At 39.4% G+C, this 21,377-nt stretch overlaps 2 protein-coding genes across 4 annotated transcripts in view; both read left to right on the top strand.

Moving 5' to 3' along the window:
- Nucleotides 1–13,846, top strand: part of PIK3C2A (phosphatidylinositol-4-phosphate 3-kinase catalytic subunit type 2 alpha) — a 47,050-nt gene extending 33,204 nt beyond the window's left edge. For all 3 annotated transcript variants that reach the window (XM_032444741.2, XM_085548517.1, XM_085548518.1), the window contains 18 exons: nucleotides 95–283; nucleotides 369–462; nucleotides 730–824; nucleotides 1,129–1,309; nucleotides 1,883–1,987; nucleotides 2,933–3,025; nucleotides 3,772–3,901; nucleotides 5,405–5,541; nucleotides 6,298–6,467; nucleotides 7,360–7,516; nucleotides 8,061–8,170; nucleotides 8,719–8,926; nucleotides 9,462–9,586; nucleotides 9,972–10,089; nucleotides 10,186–10,267; nucleotides 10,728–10,837; nucleotides 11,021–11,146; nucleotides 11,691–13,846. In XM_032444741.2, coding sequence (XP_032300632.2) covers nucleotides 95–283; nucleotides 369–462; nucleotides 730–824; nucleotides 1,129–1,309; nucleotides 1,883–1,987; nucleotides 2,933–3,025; nucleotides 3,772–3,901; nucleotides 5,405–5,541; nucleotides 6,298–6,467; nucleotides 7,360–7,516; nucleotides 8,061–8,170; nucleotides 8,719–8,926; nucleotides 9,462–9,586; nucleotides 9,972–10,089; nucleotides 10,186–10,267; nucleotides 10,728–10,837; nucleotides 11,021–11,146; nucleotides 11,691–11,873 — 2,413 coding nt within the window. In that variant the 3' untranslated portion in view covers nucleotides 11,874–13,846. The remainder of the gene's footprint in view (nucleotides 1–94; nucleotides 284–368; nucleotides 463–729; nucleotides 825–1,128; nucleotides 1,310–1,882; nucleotides 1,988–2,932; nucleotides 3,026–3,771; nucleotides 3,902–5,404; nucleotides 5,542–6,297; nucleotides 6,468–7,359; nucleotides 7,517–8,060; nucleotides 8,171–8,718; nucleotides 8,927–9,461; nucleotides 9,587–9,971; nucleotides 10,090–10,185; nucleotides 10,268–10,727; nucleotides 10,838–11,020; nucleotides 11,147–11,690) is intronic.
- Nucleotides 13,847–13,993: 147 nt separating this feature from the next.
- RPS13 (ribosomal protein S13) lies at nucleotides 13,994–17,658 on the top strand. Its single transcript, XM_015864128.3, has 6 exons — nucleotides 13,994–14,035; nucleotides 14,256–14,304; nucleotides 15,663–15,741; nucleotides 16,200–16,369; nucleotides 16,986–17,086; nucleotides 17,578–17,658. Exons 1-6 carry the CDS (start codon nucleotides 14,013–14,015, stop codon nucleotides 17,609–17,611), a joined length of 456 nt encoding a protein of 151 aa, XP_015719614.1. The 5' UTR covers nucleotides 13,994–14,012; the 3' UTR covers nucleotides 17,612–17,658.
- The last annotated feature ends 3,719 nt before the right edge of the window (nucleotides 17,659–21,377 follow it).

Here is a 21,377-nt window from a genome sequence, read left to right as displayed (position 1 = left end):
AACGTGTAAAATTGAATACAGCGACCAATGGCACTGGGGTATGTGGGTGATGCTCTTTAACTTGCACTACAAACTGAAATGCTTTTGTCTGCAGGCTATCGAAAGAAGATAAAGAATTCTTGTGGGAGCGGAGACATTATTGTCATAGTCATACTAACAGCTTACCAAAAATACTGGCTAGTGCCCCACACTGGGACTGGGCAAGTCTTCCAGAAATATATTCATTGCTTCAGCAGTGGCCTCCTTTATCACCCTTAGCTGCACTGGAACTACTTGATTCAAAGTAAGAAAACAGAGTAACATTTTGTTTATGTGTCACAGAAACACAAACAAAATAAACTTAATGTGGATTTGCGGTGACTTTCTAGGTTTGCTGATCAGGAGGTGCGAAGTACAGCTGTGAACTGGATAGAAACATTGAGTGATGATGAATTAACAGATTTCCTCCCTCAGTTTGTGCAGGTAGGATTTCCTGTTGGCACCATAACTGTATTTTTTTGCTCTTGAAAATCCAAGGGAGTCCCTGGCTACTAGTCGTGGAAGTGCAATCACATAACTCTATACTTAATTACCTTAACTAATGCATTGGGTGGAAAATGGTGTAAGTAGATGGTTGCTCTGTGACTGTCCCCGCAACTGGTGATGGTTCTATCAATGCTTCTGTCATAAAATCTGTTTCCATCTGGAATTAAATTTAGACCCCATTTATTTCATTTTCTTTACATTTAGGCATTGAAGTATGAAACCTATCTGGACAGTGCTCTTGTCAAATTTATTTTGGCTCGGGCATTGGGAAATATTCGGATAGCACACTACCTTTACTGGTAAGATGTTCTCTGTTCCATCGTTCATGTAATGTTTGTTGTAAGGGTAGTATTTTAAGAAAAAATATTCTATCTTAATATTAAGGTTCATAACAATACATGTTACATCAAATGGAAAGAGAGAAAATACAGATCCTGTTTCCTTTGTGAAGAAACAGACACTGCCCCTACAAAGTACAAACTTCTTACCTTTTATATCATATGTGTGTATGCATGTAATATGTATGCATTAAATAAAATTATTGCTTTAGTACTGCATTGTTCACACTATCTTATATGTGAAAATTCAAATCTTTTATTTCAGGCTTCTTAAGGATACATTATATGATCCAAAGTTTGGCATAAGATACGAGCAAATTCTTGGAGCCTTTCTTTCAGTCTGTGGGAAAGGACTAAGAGAAGAGTTGGAGAAGCAGACCAGACTGGTGCTGCTTTTTGGAATGGTAGCAGAAAAAGTAAAGCAAACAAGTGTATCAGGTCGACAGGTATGTATATTAAATTTTGGTATTTTTAAAGAAGATAAGACTGTTTGTACTCTCAAAGCAAATCACTCAGTTACCTTTTTGGTCTAAATTTGATAGAATGATTTATATAAAATGTATAGGAAGATCTGTGAGTCTGTCACTCTGCCTTTTAGCACGGTAATGGGTTAAATAAGTCAGTGTCTGCCAAATTGGTTATTGGTTGAAGCATAAGATTGTACAAGGTGATGGGGTAAGAAAGAAGGATGATTTCTGTGTGTGATAAGCTGCATTTGGATTTAAAGCTATTACTGCTGAAGAAGATCCAGTTACACGAAAGAATGAGTTAACATTTAGTTAGAGTGGAATGCTATCCTCAGTTTTAGTGGGGAAAAAAAAGTGTTGTATTAGTATTGTACTGCCAAGTTTATACGTTTTTAATAGGTAAAACAGAAGTTATAACTTTTGATTCCTTTGATGCTGAGAAGCTAAAATACTGGCTGTGATATGTTTTGGGATCATTTTGTCCAGAAGTTTCCCATAAATGCTCCAGTTAGGAATTATCAGCTGAATTTTTTTTTGTTTGATTGTTTGCAGACTGCCTTACAAAGTGGTATGGAACGTGTGCAGTCATTTTTCTTGAAGAACAAATGCCGTTTGCCTCTCAATCCCAGCCTCGTGGCAAGAGAACTAAATATTAAGGTATGGGGCTATGTTGTTTGTTTTTGCTTTTACAAATAGCAAAATTAATTTACTTCCTTGAAAGGTCTTTACTCTAGTTGGAGAGTTTCAATGAAAACATGCTGATTGAAAGAGTGAGTAAAATTAATTAAGAAAAGAAAAATTATACAAATACTTATTCCAAGGGAATTCATTGTTAGCAAATAATTGATTATTTCTTCAGACATTTCTACTTTGATACCAATAATTGTGGCTGTAGGAGAGGAGTACTCAAAAGTGTATGAAAAGGTCTTGTTTTCATTAGTAATCAAAAGAGAAAAGTGAATAATGCTATAAAGATAAAACAATAAGTACCTTGAAATCAGTGAACGTGCCTGTTACTGGTTATACCAGGGAAGCAGACAATAGCTTTATTTCATTATAAAAGTCCAACAAATGATAATGTAGAAGCTGATATTTATTTTTTTTTTTTGCTGAACTCTGCAAAGTTTGACTATGTTTGCTTTGACAACCTTGATTACATGCCATTGTGCAAAACTGAGAATGTAAGCATCCATGAGCATGGGATTTAATCCAGTGTAGATGCAGAACTCCTTTTGCTTTCCTTCTCTAAGTGTTAATTAAATCACAAGCATGTACTTAAAAACAGATAAATGAGAACATAGGTAAAGACACGAATATCCAGTTTCTATAGTCTAAGTTTTAGAAAGTTGCTGATAAAATATTTATCCATGTTTTACTCATTCTTCTATTCAATACAAAACATTGCTGTGCTGAACCGTTGGCTTTTGTACAGGAATTGAACAAGTATCAGCCAAAGGGCCCTTTGTTCAAAGGATACGTATTCACCACAATTGCAGTGTTACAAGTCTGAATATGCACATTGTGTCATACATGCTTGTTGTCAGAATGTCATGTTTCCTGGACTAGCTGTACTGTGAATAGTAACAATATATCTACTCGTAGGCTTGTTCCTTCTTCAGCTCCAATGCAGTTCCACTGAAAATTGCACTGATAAATGCAGACCCTCTGGGAGAAGAAATTAATGTGATGTTTAAGGTAAGCCTTACATGTGAATTGGAAAAATATTTAATGGTAGTTGATACCAATGAAAGAATCAATAACTTCAGCATGGATCAATAAACTCAGATACTTTGTAGGCTTGTTCTTGTATATCTAGAAACCATCTCACTCGTTCCACAAGTAGGAGATGTCTGAAAATGGCTAGATTTTTCAGTGAGCAGCTCAATTTAATAACTGTACAATAGGAAACTTCCACCCTAGTGCTGGTGTGACACCACATAAATAAACATTTCAGAATCTCTAAAATATCCACAGAATTTCACTTTTGACTGGGTAAGAACATATCTTGCACATGATACATCTGTCATAACTGCTTAAGGCTTCTTTCAAGTTGTGTAGAAGAACTGGTAGTGGTAGCAGTTACTGCTGCTCTCTTTTAAGAACAGATATTCTGAGGGAAACTGTACTCTTGCGTCTTCTCAGAGTGAAGTCATAAGACTTTAATTATAAAAAGGAATAGGAAGAGGTATAGCATTCTTGTAAGACAGCTTTAAACATTACAATTTCAGAAGCTAACTAGCATCTGAACAGGCTGTAAAATGTGCAAGTCAGTATATTGCATGTGGAACTGCAGCTTGTATTCTCGATGTCTAAGTATGTAGCTGTAAGGAAATAAGCAGGGTAGTGTATCCCACACTTAAAATGCAAAGTAATTAAGATCTCCAGTTCAGTTCCGCTGAAAGCATATCATGTTTCTATTTAACTTCTGTATTTCCATTAAGGTTGGGGAAGATCTGCGACAAGATATGTTGGCTTTACAGATGATTAAGATCATGGATAAGATCTGGCTGCAGGAGGGACTGGATCTACGGATGGTCATCTTCAAGTGTCTGTCAACTGGAAAAGATCGAGGTGAAACACCAGATGCTGCCTATAATTTTTGTGCTTGTCTATCACCCTGCCCAAATTTTTATCGTGCTCACAGAGAAAGCTTCTACTCAAAGGCAGACTCAGGAAACACTGGAAGGCCAAAAGCCTTCCTTATAAGGAACGTCAGTACTCAAAAGTCTATCCAGTTGAATTGTTAGGAATTTCCTCATGGCAGAGTTGCGTTTAAATGTTTTTTCTTGAGTTCTGAGATTCTTAATGCATTTTACGGTAGATGAGTAGTGGCATGAATGTCACAATAAAAGCGTAAGGTTTTTCCTCACATTCTTATTGCAGCACAGGAAATCAGTGGTGCAACAGCAGTTTTGATTATGAAAGTTATTTATGGACTAAGAAAACATTCAAGTCAAAACTGAAATTCCAAGGTATTTGGAATCTGCTGCAGTTGAGTCAGGGAGCATGGAAATGCCCAAAAAGAAGAAAAACTGAACTTAATCCCTTTCCCACACCCCTCACAGAATTACTGTCTTGTGCTATTCAGAATTCCTTGGGATTATGAGGTTTTCAAGTTAGAAACTTTAAAGTTACAGAACTCTGAGTATACATACTGCTTTACATCTTGGACATAATTTATTAGTTAAGTCACTAATTCTCCACAGATCATCAATAGGAAACACAGGATCTTTAAATGGGTCAGCAGAAACTTATCTCTTCAGTCAGAGCAGTGTGATGAAAACTCCCAAATATATATGAGAGAGTTGAAAATTCAGACTGGGGAAGCTATACAAAAGCTTCTATTTATGGAAAACCTTTGCTTCTTAATGAAGCAGATGGCATTTCTTCCTTTTTGGAGCGATGACTTGATTGCATAGAAGGTTGCATTTTTTGTTTGTACTAGTATTAGTATCCCTAAAGTACTTGAAGGATTGAAGTGAAAAGTAAAAATAGACATAAATTGCAGATTTTCTCATAGTAGCTCTTGCCAAGATAGAATTCAAACTGTTTTAATAAAATGTTTCTTTTTATGATCTAACTCTACAAATATTTCTAGTAAATGATGTCTCCAAAATAAGGCTACGTGTCAGTCCCACTTTGCCTTACTTATGAAGGCAGGCTGGTCTATTTCAGCACTCAGTGACCATTAGAAGTTACTGGGCTGCTAGGCTGCGTCTTTGAGAAATGACAGTATAGAAATATTTTACAGCTATTAGTAATAAACCAATGCTAGTTTATGTACTAGAGAGTAATTAAGCAGTAATGCTTAGAGTAAAAGTATAATATATGTGTGTATTTTAACAATCATAACTAATTGTAATAAACTAAACCTAAATTGAATCTCTGCTTCATGGCGAAGCATTATAATGTAGTCTGCAGAAATGCTTCATGAAGCATTTTTTACATCTAGTTGGATTTTGAAATAAGCTAATCTTAAATTATGAAGTCAATCACTGTCAAAAAACTTCCTACCAAATAGTGAAAATACAGTATAATATATGGAGATGATATTTTGTTATATTTTATATAAAGGTATGGTAGAACTTGTTCCTGCTTCGGAAACACTTAGGAAAATTCAAGTGGAATATGGAGTGACAGGTTCTTTTAAAGACAAACCTCTGGCAGAATGGTTGCGAAAGTATAATCCTACAGAGGAGGAATACGAAAAGGTAAGTTTTTTTTCAGTATTCTTCTTTTGAAGGCCCTGTAAAATGGGCTAAATAAGGTTTCCTCTTGTGAGAGCAATTCTTGTTCCTGATCTTATGTTGAAGTTTTTGTTTTAAATCTTTAGGAAAATTAATTTTTTTCCTATTCATCAGGAAGAGTTAATGAAAATCCCGTATGAAGTCTGATCCAAAAGTAATGCCTTCTGCTGTATAATGTTGGCTCAGAGGCAAATGTTGCTGGTACAGCAGTAGAGGTTGAACCTTCCTGACAACATTGCATTACATCTTGCTGACGATAGGAAGGAATGATAGCTGCTCTTCATTGTGGTTTAGGAGCAGTGATCTCTTGGGACATAGGAAGCCAAGAACAAAATGTTTTCTACTGGTTACACTGCTGTTAATATGCTCTAGAGAATAAATCTCATGTAGCCCTCACTTTCTGCATACTACTTACACTTTGTCATTTGCCTTCAAATCGTCCTTTATCTTGTATTTATTTAAAAGAAAAAATGAAGCAAACAAGTTTGGGTTTCTTTGCTGGAGATTATGATTTCTGAAGATTTTTTCAAAGAAATCTCTATCTGGAGACAGAGATTTTATTCTCTATCTGAAGAACACTGTCTGGAAAAGGGCAAATTTTAGGACCTGTTTTATCTGGCTTCAATTTTACCTTTGTAAAGAGTGACTGTTGAATGTTTGAATGCTGTTTCTCCATGGACATTTATTCTCAATTCACTTTCTTTTTTCTTTCCTTCACAGGCTTCGGAAAACTTCATTTATTCTTGTGCAGGATGCTGTGTTGCTACTTATGTGCTGGGAATTTGTGACCGCCACAATGATAACATAATGCTTCGAAACACAGGGCATATGTTTCACATTGACTTTGGAAAGTTTTTGGGTCACGCACAAATGTTTGGTAGCTTTAAAAGGTATTTTCCATTGCTAAGCAAAGTAGAGAATGAAGCGGGTTGGGGTTTTTTTGTATATTTTAATAAGCATTAACATTTAAATTCCTGTTAGGTGCTGTTTTTAGTGTGAAGCTAAAATCTTCCAATCTAATTGCTGAGTTTGCAGAATACCCTCTAACTTACTAGTACAGAATTAATTCTGAGAAGTTTCCAGTTTTCTGTTTTCATAATCTGATCTCTAGATTTAGTTATTTATTTATTTATTTATTTTCAAGTCATAGCACCTAGGCATGGCTTTCAAATGAATTACTGTCCTGGCTTCTGGTAGGCTGAAATAAGGATCAGTATTTTACTTATACTTTTCAAAATTACATTAATTCTTTCAAAATTTCTGTGCTAAACATGCTTAAATCTCAGGGGGAATTTTCTTAAAACACTTACCAAAGACAGACATCTTGTGTTTGTGTGTTACGGCTTCTAAAAATGAGGGATGAAAAGCGCTGTAATTTAACCTGGCCTCCAAGTGTTGCTTCAGGAGATCCTGAAACAGGCCCATGTGAATGTGCAGGAAACCGGAGTAGCTGAATTCAACCCAGAAAAGTAAAGTGGTATTAATGGGTTGTTTGATATCAGTGCCCAGGGATGGGATTGGATGGAAGCACATGACAGTGAATAGACCTCGTGAATAACATAACTGCTTCTCTGAAAGAGTGGTCAGGCAGTGCAATGAGCTGCCCAGGGAGGAGGTGGAGTCACCAACCCTGGAGGTGTTCAAGGGACGTTTGGATGTTGTATTGAGGGATATGGTTTAGTGAGAACTATTGGTGATGGGTGGATGGTTGGACTGGGTGATCTTGTAGGTCTTTTCCAACTTTGGTGACTCTATGATATGAATTATGTGCTTTTTGAACAGGGATCGGGCTCCTTTTGTGCTAACGTCTGATATGGCTTATGTGATTAATGGTGGTGAAAAACCCACTATTCGCTTTCAGTTGTTTGTGGATCTCTGTTGTCAAGCTTACAATTTGATAAGGAAACGTGCAAACCTCTTCCTTAACCTACTTTCCCTGGTAAGCATTTTTATTAAAGTTAGTTGAAACATGATCTGTGATGTTGGCTTGTTATTAAATCTTAAGTTCTTCATGCTGCAGGAAATCTTGATGCATTCCTTTAAAAGCCAGAAATATTAGATGTACGTTTTTAGGAAGGTTGTATGTGATGATTTTTTTAGGCTTTTTTTCTTTTTTACTACCTACCTGCCTCCTGAGAGTTTAAAATTAAGAAGATACTATAAATTACTCTGCAAAGGAGACACGATTTAGCAGAGGGCTGTTAGGGTAATATGATCATGTTGTGGTTGGACTTTATGATCTTTAAGGTCATTTCCAACCTGAGCAATTCTATGATTCTATGAAAGCTTTGTTAGCTGCTTTTAACTCAGCAGAAATACACAAGGGAATAGCTGCTGATTGAAAGTAATTATTGCCCACCACATTGCATTAAGCAATCTATCACAGCTTCAGATGACATTGAAGGTCTAAGAGTTTAATTATTTCAGTGTAAAATCACGTTTTATTTGTGATATAAAATATTTTCAAATTAATTTTCCTGCAGATGCTTTCTTCTGGGTTACCGGAACTAAGTGGGGTGCAGGACTTGAAGTACGTCCAGGATGCTCTCCAGCCTCAAACAACAGATGCAGAAGCTACCATTTTCTTTACAAGGTACTGGCTAAGTGTATCCACCAGCATCATCATTTTAATGGGAGCTCTCTGCTTCAGATGAATGTACTAAAGATGTTGCAAAGTTGGCTGTAGAAGTTGGGTAGTCAGGTTATGTAATCAAAGAATACCCATCACCTAACCAGTGAACTGCAAAGATAAGATCAGTTTCATGTATGATTAATACCTGTGCTAAAATATTTTGCCTTTAAGAATTGCCTTGTGCAAAAGAATTGCTTGAAATAGAGTAATTCTGTTCTGCTGTTGGAGAGTGGCATTTTGAATGCATCCCAGATTTCTTAGTAGTGGTGTACATGCTGATATCCTTGAAATGCACACAGTACAAAGTTTTCCCAAAAGCACTTTTGCCCACTGGGGAGGGAGGGATTACACTTCCAGTAAGAGCAAATCAGTGTGTGCATATAGTGTAAGTGACTTGTTGCTGTGTGTTAGAAAATGAATTGTTCTGTCCCACTTTAAGTGGGGATGGAGTGGAGTGATGAGGAGGATCTTGTGTGTTCTAGAATTTGAACTTATTTTTTCTACTCTAGGTTGATTGAATCCAGTCTGGGAAGTGTTGCCACAAAGTTTAACTTCTTTATTCATAATTTGGCTCAGCTGCGTTTCTCAGGACTACCCTCTAATGATGAACCCATCCTCTCATTTTCTGCTAAAACATATTCTCTTAAACAAGATGGCCGAATCAAACAAGTGTCTGTATTTACGTATCAGAAGAGATATAATCCAGATAAGCATTATGTAAGTATATGGAATTTTTATCTGCTCTATACAACCATATTCTTTCCCCTTTTTGTTTTTTTTTTTCTGTTGCTGTCTGTTGTCTTGGACTGGTCAGTCCAAGCTGAATTTTCCTCAAGTTGCTTTAAAAAGTGAACTAGTGTGTATCTATTAACAAGTTGTATTTGCTGCAAATGACTTAATCTGGCAGACACCACTCAGGTAAGGTAAAGCTTACAGCACAGAAGAAAAGCTTTATATTGAATCACTGCATTATGAATGTATTTGAGTACTCCAGCTCTAAGCCAAAGCAGGGTTTGATCTTCAGGAAACTGCTGAGGTAATGTAATGTCCTTCTGTTTAGTTGCACAGTTTATTAAAATACACATTTGACTCATTTGTTAGTTCAAACTTCAACATAAAATTCAAACATTGGGAAATTAATGTGGGGGAAAGATTACTGTAGTAGAAAAAACTGAATGTTAAACCAGAACAGTATTTAAGTCAATTCTGTAACATTGCTTCTACTTACTATCTTTATGTGTATTTTTGGCAGATATATGTGGTGAGAGTTTTGAGAGAAGGACAAGCTGAGCCAGCTTTTGTTTTCCGAACATTTGATGAGTTCCAGGAGCTCCACAACAAACTTGGCATTCTTTTTCCACTTTGGAAGCTACCAGGGTATGTCTCTCACACATTCATTGCTACTATAATGAATTCGCTAAAGAATGATCCTAGGTAGAGTGGAGTGAAAGATAGCTGAGACAAAACTGCTGAGCAGTGAACTAGACTTCAAAGGTAGCAATTAAGGAAGAAACATATGGTCTTTAAATTTGAAGGAGGAGAACTAGAGGAGCTGCTTCAATTTGTGATTTACCATTTGTATCAATTACCTATAAAACTTTCCTTGCCTTTCTCTAACATTGTTGTACATTAGGATGCCCGTGTGTTCATTTATGATTGATGTCAAAAATAGATGTCAGCACTCCAGGATGGAAATTAGAATGAAATTTAACTGCACTGCAGAAAAATTAACTGGAAACTTCATCTTGTTCTTCTCTTACAGCTTTCCTAATAAGATGGTCCTGGGAAGAACACACATAAAAGATGTAGCTGCTAAAAGAAAAGTGGAGCTCAACAGCTACATACAGAGCCTGATGAACAGTTCTCCAGAGGTGGCAGAAGTGAGTTTAAGTAGCTTAAGCAAATCCAGGGGAGGCTTTTGGATCTTAGTGCTCATTAACATTTAATCTAATATATAAAATTTCTTCCAAATTTAGTGTGATCTTGTCTATACATTTTTCCATCCATTGCTTCGTGATGACAAAGTGGAAGGAATAGATGGAATAGCCAGAGCTACAGGTAAGTCCTGTCTGTGGGGCAGGAGGTGGAGTATTTATAAACTGGGTAACTATAGTATGACACTTAAAAATGTGATTTATTAAGAATCTTTTGAAATTAACTGGAATTTTTCCTTGCTGAGAAGTGTGCACATCTTCCCTTCCAAATATTGTTGCATACAATTCCAAGGAAATAAGAAACATGCCAAGAATTAACACATGTGATCACTGTTCTTGCTTATGGCTTAAGAAAATTATTCAGATTTTGGCTCTGATTTTCCAACAGTCTTAACAAGAGAATGCAAAAATCTTAAAGACCTATGGCCTTGCCATCCTATTGGGGAATTAGAAATGTAAACCTGAAACTGAACTTAGTCCAAACCTTGCATTTATTTTATTTTTTTTTTACCTGTATATAATTAGTGAGGTACTGATGACCACGTACAAATATTCACAAAGGAAATAATTGTGTATTTTTTCAGATGCAAGTCCATCAAGTCCTACCTCAGGCAAAGTGGGTGGAGAAGTGAAGCTATCCATATCATATAGAAATAGCACTCTGTTTATCATGGTGATGCACATCAAAGATCTGGTAAGTAAGAGAAGAGAGAAGCTCACTGCCAAAAACTCCAAACTTTCCCACTGTGAACTTACATCAGCTGCTGGTTTTGATCTGCTTGATGATTAAGACTGGCCATTTGAACATGATCATGCAAGCGTGCAATAACTAGTTTTCCAAACTCATCTTCTAACATGGCTTGATTTTGGATTCCAGGTTACCGAGGATGGTGCAGATCCAAATCCCTATGTAAAAACATACTTATTGCCAGACACGCACAAAACATCCAAGCGCAAAACCAAAATCTCCCGGAAGACAAGAAATCCAACGTTCAATGAAATGGCAAGTTATATTTTTTGTAGCAACTCTGTATAGTTTGCTGTCATCTTTCATTCTAAGCAGTAATTGAAATCTTGTCTAAAAACACACTGCAAATATATATGTAAACTCAAAATGAACTTGTTTCAAAACCTTTGTGCCCTGTTAAAGAAAAAAAAAATTAAGAATAAAATGGGACCATGTAAATGTATTGTTAGAAATGAGCAGAAATTTCTTACGCTGACTTTGAGGAGTGATGGTGAGAAGTGAAGGAGTCTTAAAACTAAAGATTCTTCCCCTTGATTCATTGATTCAGAACGTGGAAAAGAATGAATTCAGAACATACTTACCACAGTTAAACAGTACTTCTATCTGAAAACATTGGCCCTTTTAAACACTTAAGAGCACATAATAAAATATGCTCGGGCTTCAGCCTGGCCTCGGAAAAGCAGAGGTATGGAAAGGTCATGATCTGCAATTCAAACATCAGTGGTGAGGCAGGCAGAAAAAGGAGCCATCTGTGCCACTTCATTTGAATAACCAAAATTCTTGACTTCTTACCTTTCAGCTTGTGTACAGCGGGTACAGCGTGGAAACTCTGAAACAGAGAGAACTTCAGTTGAGTGTGCTCAGTGCGGAATCATTACGCGAGAACTTCTTCTTGGGTGGAATTACACTCTCTCTGAAGGACTTCAACTTGAGCAAGGAGACTGTTAATTGGTATCGACTAACTGCTGTGCCCTATCTATGAACTCTTTTCTACACCTGAGTAAGAATGGAACAGTTGCATTCAGTTGTGCTTTGTGCATCTTCTGACTTGAAAATAATTTGTGCATCTTAAACATAAGAGACTGCATTTCAACAGATAAATTGGACCAACCTTCTTGTAGCCTAATTTGGAGGGTTTCTAGAAAACCATCGCTGGATTACTTTTATGCAATGTTATCAAATGTTACTTTGAACCTTTCTTAAGAGCTGCAGGTAAAGGAAGGGGATTTAAAACCATCTGTGACAATATGATGAACAGTTTGACTATGCTGGTTGCTCAAACCGTAACTTAATCGTTAGGCCTGTGGATATAACACATTTTTGCTTTATAATTTCCTTGTTTAATGTCATCCATGGCGTGATGCTGGAGGATATTAAAGAAACTACATATTTCTTAGGACTACTCTCATACTAGTATCTAGACACTAGACATCACAGAGGCTGTGATGGGTGAAAGTTTTGGTGGCTTCACACACGCCTGTAGAAATGAAGGTTGAAGGGCTGGAAAAAAACTCCTTAGCATTGCATTTACTCCCAGATGAGTGCATCTCTATGATTTATTGGAGTGAGTGCCAATAATGGAATTTGTAAATAATGGTGCCTTAATTCAAATGCTTCTCTTTACCTCACTTCTGGTATTTAAATATGTATACGTGTTAACTTTCTGCTCCTCAAAGAAGGAAAACGTTCTCATTGTTGATAACTTGCAGGTTGTACTGGGAGGCTTCTGAGATGTGTGCATTACAAATGATGTTCCTTGTGCTGATCTTCAGACTTAGTGCAACTTCTGATAAATATTTGTAACCCCTCTTCTATCCACGATCTCCCAAAGCTGAATTAAGAATGGCTAATTGTGATGCTGTAGGAAATGTTTCTTCAGTGTTCTGAAACACTGTTAAATTTCTAGAATGACAATAGTTCAGTGATTAAATGTAGAACACTCAGACAGTAAATCCAAGTGGCACTTAGCCCTAGTTTACTTACCTGTACCTCCAGGATAACGATGGCCACTAGGCAAAAAGCACAACTGCTGGATAAATCGCAGACTGGCTGCATTAACAGAACTTTGAGACACAAATTTCATTGCACTTTTCTTTCTTCTTTAGTTGACAGCAACGCTGATTCTAAATTCTAAAACAAAACAAGCTTAATTCCAAGCAGCATTGAAATATATTGTGATATAGTGGGGTACAAATATTGTCTCCTGTTAATACCCTGGGTTACTTAAATAGGTCACTTCTGCACTACAGGGATGGAATTCTTGTTCACCTTTACTCAGTGTGGAGTGGTTGTATTTTGTCTAGACAAAGCAATAGTGTTAAGTTGCACACTTCAGTAGTAAACATTGATGCATATTTTGAGAAAGGTTGAGAGCTTATCAGCGCCGGTTATGGATTGTTAATGCAAAATATGCAGCGATGGAAGAAGACACGATATGGGGAATTCATCCTTTGTCTGCCCAGCGCTACAAAGCTTCTTAGAATCTGGTTTTCCTTCCCCCACTACTGACCAATCTCCCTTCAACACAGAAGCGAGAAGTAAACTTGAATCTCCTGGTGCCTACAATATTCATGGTCCAATCTCTTAGGAACTATTACCATTACAAAGCTAAGAACGTGCTGAATGTTAGAAACTGGGCTGATGCTGAGGGCACTAACAAGTCCCAAACCCCAGTTTTAATAAGTACCTTCTGCATATTTTCCATTAATGTAGCCTGTAAATAATATTCCGTGTAACTAACTCGGTATTTCCTGCTCACTTGATGCTTTTGAGACTTAACTCCATTCCATCCTTAGAATCACAATTCACTTAAACACAGGAAAGTAGTCTACTGTTTTTGTGAAACGTTCCGTTGTGAGACGAAAGGAGAGCAATACGTACTGCCTTTTTGCAGTGTGCTACGGAGCACAGTGTCTTACAGCACAGAGTAATAAAACACAATCAGTTACAACCATCGCTACGTTCTAACTTTGTCTGAGCTCTGGTGTAAAGCAGTGATGGTGGAAAGCAATAGATGGTTGGCTGGCGTTGTGCAGGGGGCGGTGCTGGCGATGCTGACGTGGTTTCCGACGGAAGAAGGGCCTCTCCCTCGCGCTGCTCCTTCTTTTCCTCCGCCGCCATCATGGGTCGCATGCACGCACCGGGGTGAGCAGCGGGGACCGCCACAATGGAGGGGGGGGGAACGGGCGGGTGGGCGCTGCGGTGTGTGGGGACGGCGGGGGGAACGTGGTGGGAAGGAGGGGGCGGTTGTGGCTCCGTGATGGCGCTGGGTGGAAGGAGCCGTCGTCGGCCCGCTAGGCCGCGGGGTTGTTAGTGGGGTTGGTGGGTGCCCGCCTCGCTCAGCCTGCCGCCTTTGTCCCCACAGGAAGGGCCTGTCCCAGTCCGCGCTGCCCTATCGCCGCAGTGTGCCCACGGTGAGTAGCTGCCCGAACGCGTGCTGTGTCGGCCCCGGCCCGGGCTGCGTGGCTGTGTGGTGAGATCCGGTGATGGAGCGGCTCTGATGGGCCATGAACAGAATCAGAGCTGGGTGTTGTGATCGGTTGTTAGGCCGCATGGTTACATATAGTATATCTGTAGCCTTTAAGGTACTCAGAAAACGAGAATCGTTTGCTGGCCAGCTGATTCTTAGGGCAAAACATTATTTCACTGCACAATTCGAATTACTGAGGTGCTGTTCGTTTATTTTTAGTGCATAGACTGACTGTAATCTGCTGGTTGGGGCTCTAAATTTAAGTAATTCCAGCACACCTTTAGTTTATTCAGGGTCCCCTCAATGTCTACCAACGAGCTAAAGCTGGTAGATGTTTGATTTAGCTTGGTTTGCCAGGCTGTGGCTTGGAGGATTGTGCTGGAAAAAAAGATGAATTTGTGATAAGCATGCATGGGGCTGTGCGTACTGAGAAAGGGTTAAGATAGAATTAAAGCTTAAAGATGAAACAAATGTAACATAGAGCTGCTTGAAGCACTAATTACATTTTCATCTCCTCAGTGATTGAGATGCTCAAGTGTTATACTTGTTTTGAGCGTGTTTGCATTTGCTTTTACGTGTTTCTGTTCTGAATTATAATCTACGCAGCAGCTCCAAATGTGTGCTGCATTGTATGTTTCTATTTCATTATATGATAGTATTAAAAAGGAGGGGAGGGATGGAAAAAACTCCTTGGAGCTTCTGTAGTTTGTAATGAGAGCTGGACTTACTGAGCTTGTTGTTGCTGTTTATCCCATAATAAGCACAGAAACAATGGTTCTATCAATGGTATAAAGTACAATAGGATAGAAAAAGCACAGTGCTATCAGAATAAAGGTCAACCTGTTCATTTTCGGTTACTTTGTGTACTTGAGGTCAGCTTTTTGCCAGCCTCTTTGTAAGTGATTGAATAGGCAATGGCCAGATGGTTTTCAGCTTTCGGTTTCTGTCCAAGGCCCAACGGTAGTGATTTTTTCTCTCTAAAGTTGCATTCATCTGCTAAGTTTGGCAGTTAAAATAAAGCCATGGTACGCATGGTGATACCTCCAAAGCTGCTTGGAGGCTCTGTGCATTCAATTAAACAGGGACTTTTTAACCTCACTTCTTTTGCCCCCACAGTTTTCACAAGGACGATGGGTTTGGTTTGTAGGACATAAGTATGTTTCTGTATCAGTAGAGCTGTGGTTCCTCAGTTGTTTTCTTAAGCGTTACAAAACAGCTGTTTTTATCACATATGGAAGGCTTTCATCGGTAGCCTGTGCCTCTATATTAGTGCTATTCTTAAGTTACTCTGTTTGTCTTTAGTGGCTGAAACTTACTTCTGATGATGTAAAGGAACAGATCTACAAGCTCGCTAAGAAGGGCCTGACTCCCTCACAAATAGGTAAGGTTTACAAGTAACTCCTAAGTGGAAGTGAAACACTCTTAACACTCTTTTCTGACCGTGATAATATAACTGTACGCTTAACCTGTGTTCAATAACATGTTAAGAAAATATATTTTCTGCTGTACCTGTGCACTCATCAAGTAGCAGCAGCCCTGTGTTAAGGAGATGCTGCAGTACCGGCCTGATAGAACATTGCTCAGTACTGGGGCTCCCTCTAAAGCTCTGCTTACAGGTGCACGTGCTGCAGCTTTGGCCATGAGTTCTGCAGTGCAATTGTGTGCTATGTAAATTATCATATGATTATATTAATGATAGTTTTGAGAGTATTAATGATATCTACAATGTAGTAATTGTTTGGGCTATTTTTTATTCCCTGTTTTAATAAAGAACTTTTAAGAACTACGTGCGTTTCATTAAGAACTGCTGTATGATGGAGATGTGAATGTTTGTTTCAGGTGTCATCCTGAGGGATTCCCATGGTGTTGCCCAGGTTCGCTTTGTGACAGGCAATAAAATCCTGAGAATCCTTAAATCGAAGGGACTGGCCCCAGACCTGCCAGAGGATCTTTATCACTTGATCAAGAAGGCTGTTGCTGTTCGCAAACATCTTGAGAGGAACAGGAAGGTGAGCACTGATCTGAAGTGGAAACTCCACTTGGTTTTCACAGATAATACAGTAGCTTCTTTATAGCTTCTTATGTTAAATTCTGAAACTTTTTGCAACTGGTCCTGGGCATCCGGGGAGCATTCCTCCACTGTCCTGTAAATACATTCTATCTGCCTTGTTCAAGATCACTTGGAGCTTAAATATCTTGTAATCTTCCAGTGTAATGCTGGGTGGAGGGTTGTGGTTGCTGTTTAATTGAAGATCTCCATTTTATAGAGGAATTTGGTGGTGGTCTGTTTTGTAGCTGGGGGAAAGAGGAATGTGAGGAGCCACTCCTAATAGACCAAAAAGTTAATTGTACTACCTGTACATTGCCTCCTCTGAGTGAGTTTATTAGTTTGGGGAGGCATTTTAATGAAGGGCTTTGTAATCCTTGTGTAAATGAGGTTAAAAGCGTTGCTTAAGCGTATTTCTTGTCCTGCTCTGAAGGTACTGATCTCATCACAGTTTGGCAGTGGGAATATGGGTTTTGTAGCAGTAGTGTTGGAGATTTGACTTCACCAATGCTCACGTGAGATGTGTGTCATCTAGAAACCAAAACAGTGCCTGACTGTACTACAACTTTCTTCTAAAGGATAAAGATGCCAAGTTCCGTTTGATTCTGATTGAAAGCAGAATCCATAGGCTGGCTCGCTACTACAAAACCAAGAGAGTACTGCCACCCAACTGGAAGTAGTAAGTCTTCTGTTTTATGTTGCTATTTCACTGAGGTCTTGTAGGGCTGGCAAACGCTATGCCCAGTCTTGTTAGTAGGAGTATCAGGAGCACATTACGTCCAGATGTATAGATAAACCAGGCAGCAAAGGACAGTTATCTTCATAAATATTAACTGAGAAATGGCACAGCAGCCCTTACAAAAGCAGTCATTGGTAGTTGTCCGTTCTTTAGGAAAGACTTAGGAGAATTGTTATAGGAGGATAGGCAAAGCTTCTCTCTCTCAGCAGGCTCAAGTGCAGCTGGCCGAGGTTATAAAAATAAAGTTTAGTTCTGTTGTCCTGTTTGTATTTTAACAGGAAGAATTCGATCTTTCTTTATCCCGTACAGAATTGTGTAGATGTGATGAAGCTCAGGACTGATGGTGCTTTGAACTGAAGTGATGTTTCTGGGAATTAGTTTGTAAAAATAGCCCCTGCAATTAATGTTTCTCTCTCTTTCTCTGTTTTTAGTGAATCATCGACAGCTTCTGCCCTGGTCGCATAAGAGCTGACAATGACTTACTGAAAAAGAATAAATTCTGGTTAACTTTGTGTTGTCTCGAAGTGATTGGTGTCTTACAAACATTTGCCCTTTTCAGGAAGCTGCCTGTAAATGGGCAGCTCTCACACTGGTGCGTGACTCTGGCAGCGCCTTCTGTATTGCTGTCCTTCTGTTGCAGACCTGGATAGCGACTCTGGCTGTTCTAGATCAATTGTGTGGTTTGTCTACTTAAACTTGATTTTTGGTCTCATAGCCTCAGTTTGGAGAAGTGATGGAGTCATTCACTGTGTGTATTTAATTAATGTGGGGCCATGATTGTGTGTGTTGTGCAGGAAGATCTGAGCAAGAAAACAAGGACAGGATGAAGAATTGGTAACTTAGAAAAGGCGGAGAGGAAAGGATTTGACAAGAGAGGAGGGGAGGGGAACCATAACTGGAGAGTCGTATGGATCATTGCAGGTTAATGTGGGTCCATTCCTCTTATGGAGGAACTACGTGAACCATTTCAGGGCTCTGTAGTTGCCCTTCTCGTAACTGAGAGCATGGTCTGAGGAACTGTTGGTGTCACTTGTAAGTAATTCAGGGATCATCATTGAGGTTTGTGTAGTAATAGGACAATTTAGCGTTCCTCAGATGTTAAGTCTTCACTGAAGTAGATGGCCTAAACCCGGAGGGCAGCGGCTGTTGTGCAGTCACCATTACTGAAGTTGTGCTTCCAAATTCTAAGTAACTGACCAAGAGTTGTCTTTCTGCTGAGATTTAGAGGGTGGGCTCTAGGATGAAACTGAGTGGAGGTTTTAGTGAACTGCAGTAGTTGTTGCTTATAAATCTTGGTGCACTACTTACCTTTGCCATATTAAAAAACATTTAAGTAAATATAAATTAGACTAAGTTAGGCATTTTTTAAGGTGTAGCAGCTACTTGCTAGATGGTAATGATTAAACTGGTACCTTCTGGATCCAGTTTTGCAGAAGGACATTTCCTTTGCCCTGATCGTGGAGCTAAATACAGCATTTGGGATTAAGACAGTTCTAAAGAAAAGCTTTGCACTCTGACTGAACTCTGTATCTGCCCAGATCTGAGATTACCGGCTTCTGTGAGCTGTCAAAATACATACTATTACTTCACGAGTAACTACAAAGTGCTCGATTGGAAAGGTGCTTTACCTGTTTGCAGCTGCAAAGGCAAGGCGTTGAACTTTTTCTTTCTGTCTCTTAATTTAAATGGCCAACGTGTCCAAAAACCAAAACACTCAAATCCTTAGAAATGTGACCTTTTGCTTCAGTGTTTTAGAAATGAATGACACAGCTGTTAAATCTGCAAAGCATCTTTTTCCACTAGAAGAAAGCAGAAGGGCAGCTCTTACACACCTTGAGCACAGGGAACCTTACACAAGTTGCAATATAAAGAGTTGTCAGATCCTATTAGTGTAGTAACAGCTTTTCCTCAGAGTTTTTGCTGGTGGTTTTCCTTCTGTGCTCCTGGTGTGCACCCGTCAGTCTCTTATCATGATCTGTTAACTGTTCGTAGCAGAGAATTGCAGATGCATATTTGTTACTCTGCATTCACTACCTGTTAGTAACTAAAATACCAGCAGATGGCGCTTTGAAACACTTGTTTTCCTTAAAAAAAGTTCTGTATAGCAAACAGTGCCACCTGGGGGGAAGTGCCAACACTGACAGTCCAAGCCAGCAAATAAGACACTTCATATTGCAGTTCTGAATTTGTGTGGTACCAAATGATAACAGTGCTTTTGAGCACAGTAGGATTGAAATTCACACAGCTCTCACATTTTGCACTGCTGGGATATTTTGGTCTCTGCTTCTGTCCATCATTGATTCTAGGACAAGCATCCCTTGTTTACGAGAGGGGCTTAAACAAGGTTGCACTATGTTCTTATGAACTGTAAAGATGTTTGCATATATTTATACTGTTCACATCGGTGAAGATTCTGTGCTGCTTTTAAGTCACACATGCTGGCTCAAGCATGTGGTCTGTTCCCATTACATTTGTCAGTCCCATACTTTTGCTCAGCCAGCAGCGATACTGCTCCAGATCTACTCATTTGCTCTGGCAGATGCTGTGCTCTCTATATTCATCAGCCATCAGAACATGGGAAGTGGGGCCTGGCCGGATGTGTGGCAGTGCCGGCAGGGGTCTGTCCTCCAGACAGGAGGGGATCTTGCAGAGTGTGGTATTGATCAACATGTTTGGAGGGATGTGGTCATACAGTGTATGTCTGAAGAGGAGCATGCAACCAGGGGAACCTAGTCCTGTGGAAATGTCAGGTAAGTTTGATCTCTGGGGCTGTATTACGGGACTGTGCCTGGGTGTCAGATTTTCTCTGCTGTATCCAAGTACCTGGACAGCCTGGAATTTGTGATTCAGCTGCTCAGGTCTTATATATGTTATGGCTGCTTGGCAGTCAGAGAAGTCTTTCCTGCCTCTCTGGTTAAGAGCACTATGATTTTCCTTCACTAGAGAGATGTAGTAATAGAAATAAATTCAGATGAACCACAACAAACCATCTCTGTTCATGGTTACCTCCAGACACTAACCCAGCAGTCTGTGGCCTTGCGGTCTCATTGTTCTCTTCCTTGCTGTGCCTTGGCTTGAGTTTCACAAGTTGTATTCTTGTTTCTGCCTCATACCTAACAGTCTTGTCTGAACATCCAGTGTTGCTCTTTGCCTCCTGCTGTATTTTTGCTCCCTCAGCCAGTACAAATCTGAGTGATCGTTTTTTTTTCTCTATTCCAGTGTGAGATTTTCCCTGTGTTGTGCCAGGGCATGCATCAGAAAGGAGCACTCTGTTCTTGTGGGCCTTGGCACACAGCCTCCCCTGCTACCAGCTCCTCTCATGCAGGGAGGCTTCTCTTTCCTTCAGAGGAACACAGCTGCAGAGCCTCGTGAGCCCCAGTGCACAAGGACCCCTCTAATGCATTGTAGCTGTTCTCTGATCTGACATGGTGAGGTTGGTTCTCAAAAGCCTCCCCTTGTGTTTGCACTCTTGCAATCTGTCAGGATCATTTAGGGTTACAGGATGTATGATGGAGGCTTCTTTCATGTGGCTGGTAAGCAACTACTATTGAAAGTTTGCTGCTAAGCTACACTGCCCTCTTGCAGTGTTAAGGAAGGTGGTGATGCTTCCAGAGCTGTGGGTGGGACACAAGAAAACTTGTTTTCCTTCAGTTACAAAGTTCTCCATTGCACATGGCGCTCAGAGATAGTAAAAGGGAGTTCTTTGGGATATAGGTTGCTTTTTCCGTTCAGACTTCCATCCATTTCTATTCCAGGTTCTTCCTTGGGAGCATGAAGCTCCCCTCTGTCACCTTTCATAGGCCTCAGCCTGCACCTTTCTTATTCCAAGTTCTCTGCTTTGCCTGCGTTTGTCCAGGCAAACGCTGTGTACCTTAGTTCCCATTAAGGGAACCTTACTGCTTTGCAAATCAGTCAAGCCAATGTTCTTCCATGTTTATAAATGACATGAATGTAGCTTAGCTTGACTTGAGTCAGAGGAGCTCACGTAGGGCAGCATTGAAATGTATGAACAAGATACATTCTCATCACTCCTGCAATTCATCCAATACTAACAGTCATTAAAGGCAAAAAAGAATTGGATTTATAAACGTATGACTGGAGGTGGATGCTCCTCTGCTTTTTCTGGGAAATTGAACTTTTGCAGGATTCATCTTCTACCAGTGAGCTTTCAATGGCATTCAACTCTAAATCAGTTGATGTGAGTTAATTCCAGTCGGGACTACTGGACGCA

Source organism: Coturnix japonica, chromosome 5 (genome assembly GCF_054131305.1).
Source record: "Coturnix japonica strain WE chromosome 5, WE-NBRP24, whole genome shotgun sequence".
Classification (NCBI taxonomy): domain Eukaryota; kingdom Metazoa; phylum Chordata; class Aves; order Galliformes; family Phasianidae; genus Coturnix; species Coturnix japonica.
This window is presented reverse-complemented; position numbering and strand designations above follow the sequence as displayed.

Coding starts and splice junctions, on each gene's coding strand:
- RPS13 (XM_015864128.3), top strand. CDS start 14,013: ATGGGTCGCATGCACGCACCGGG. Junction 14,036..14,255: donor GGTCGCATGCACGCACCGGG/GTGAGCAGCGGG, acceptor TTGTCCCCACAG/GAAGGGCCTGTCCCAGTCCG. Junction 15,742..16,199: donor CCTGACTCCCTCACAAATAG/GTAAGGTTTACA, acceptor TGTTTGTTTCAG/GTGTCATCCTGAGGGATTCC.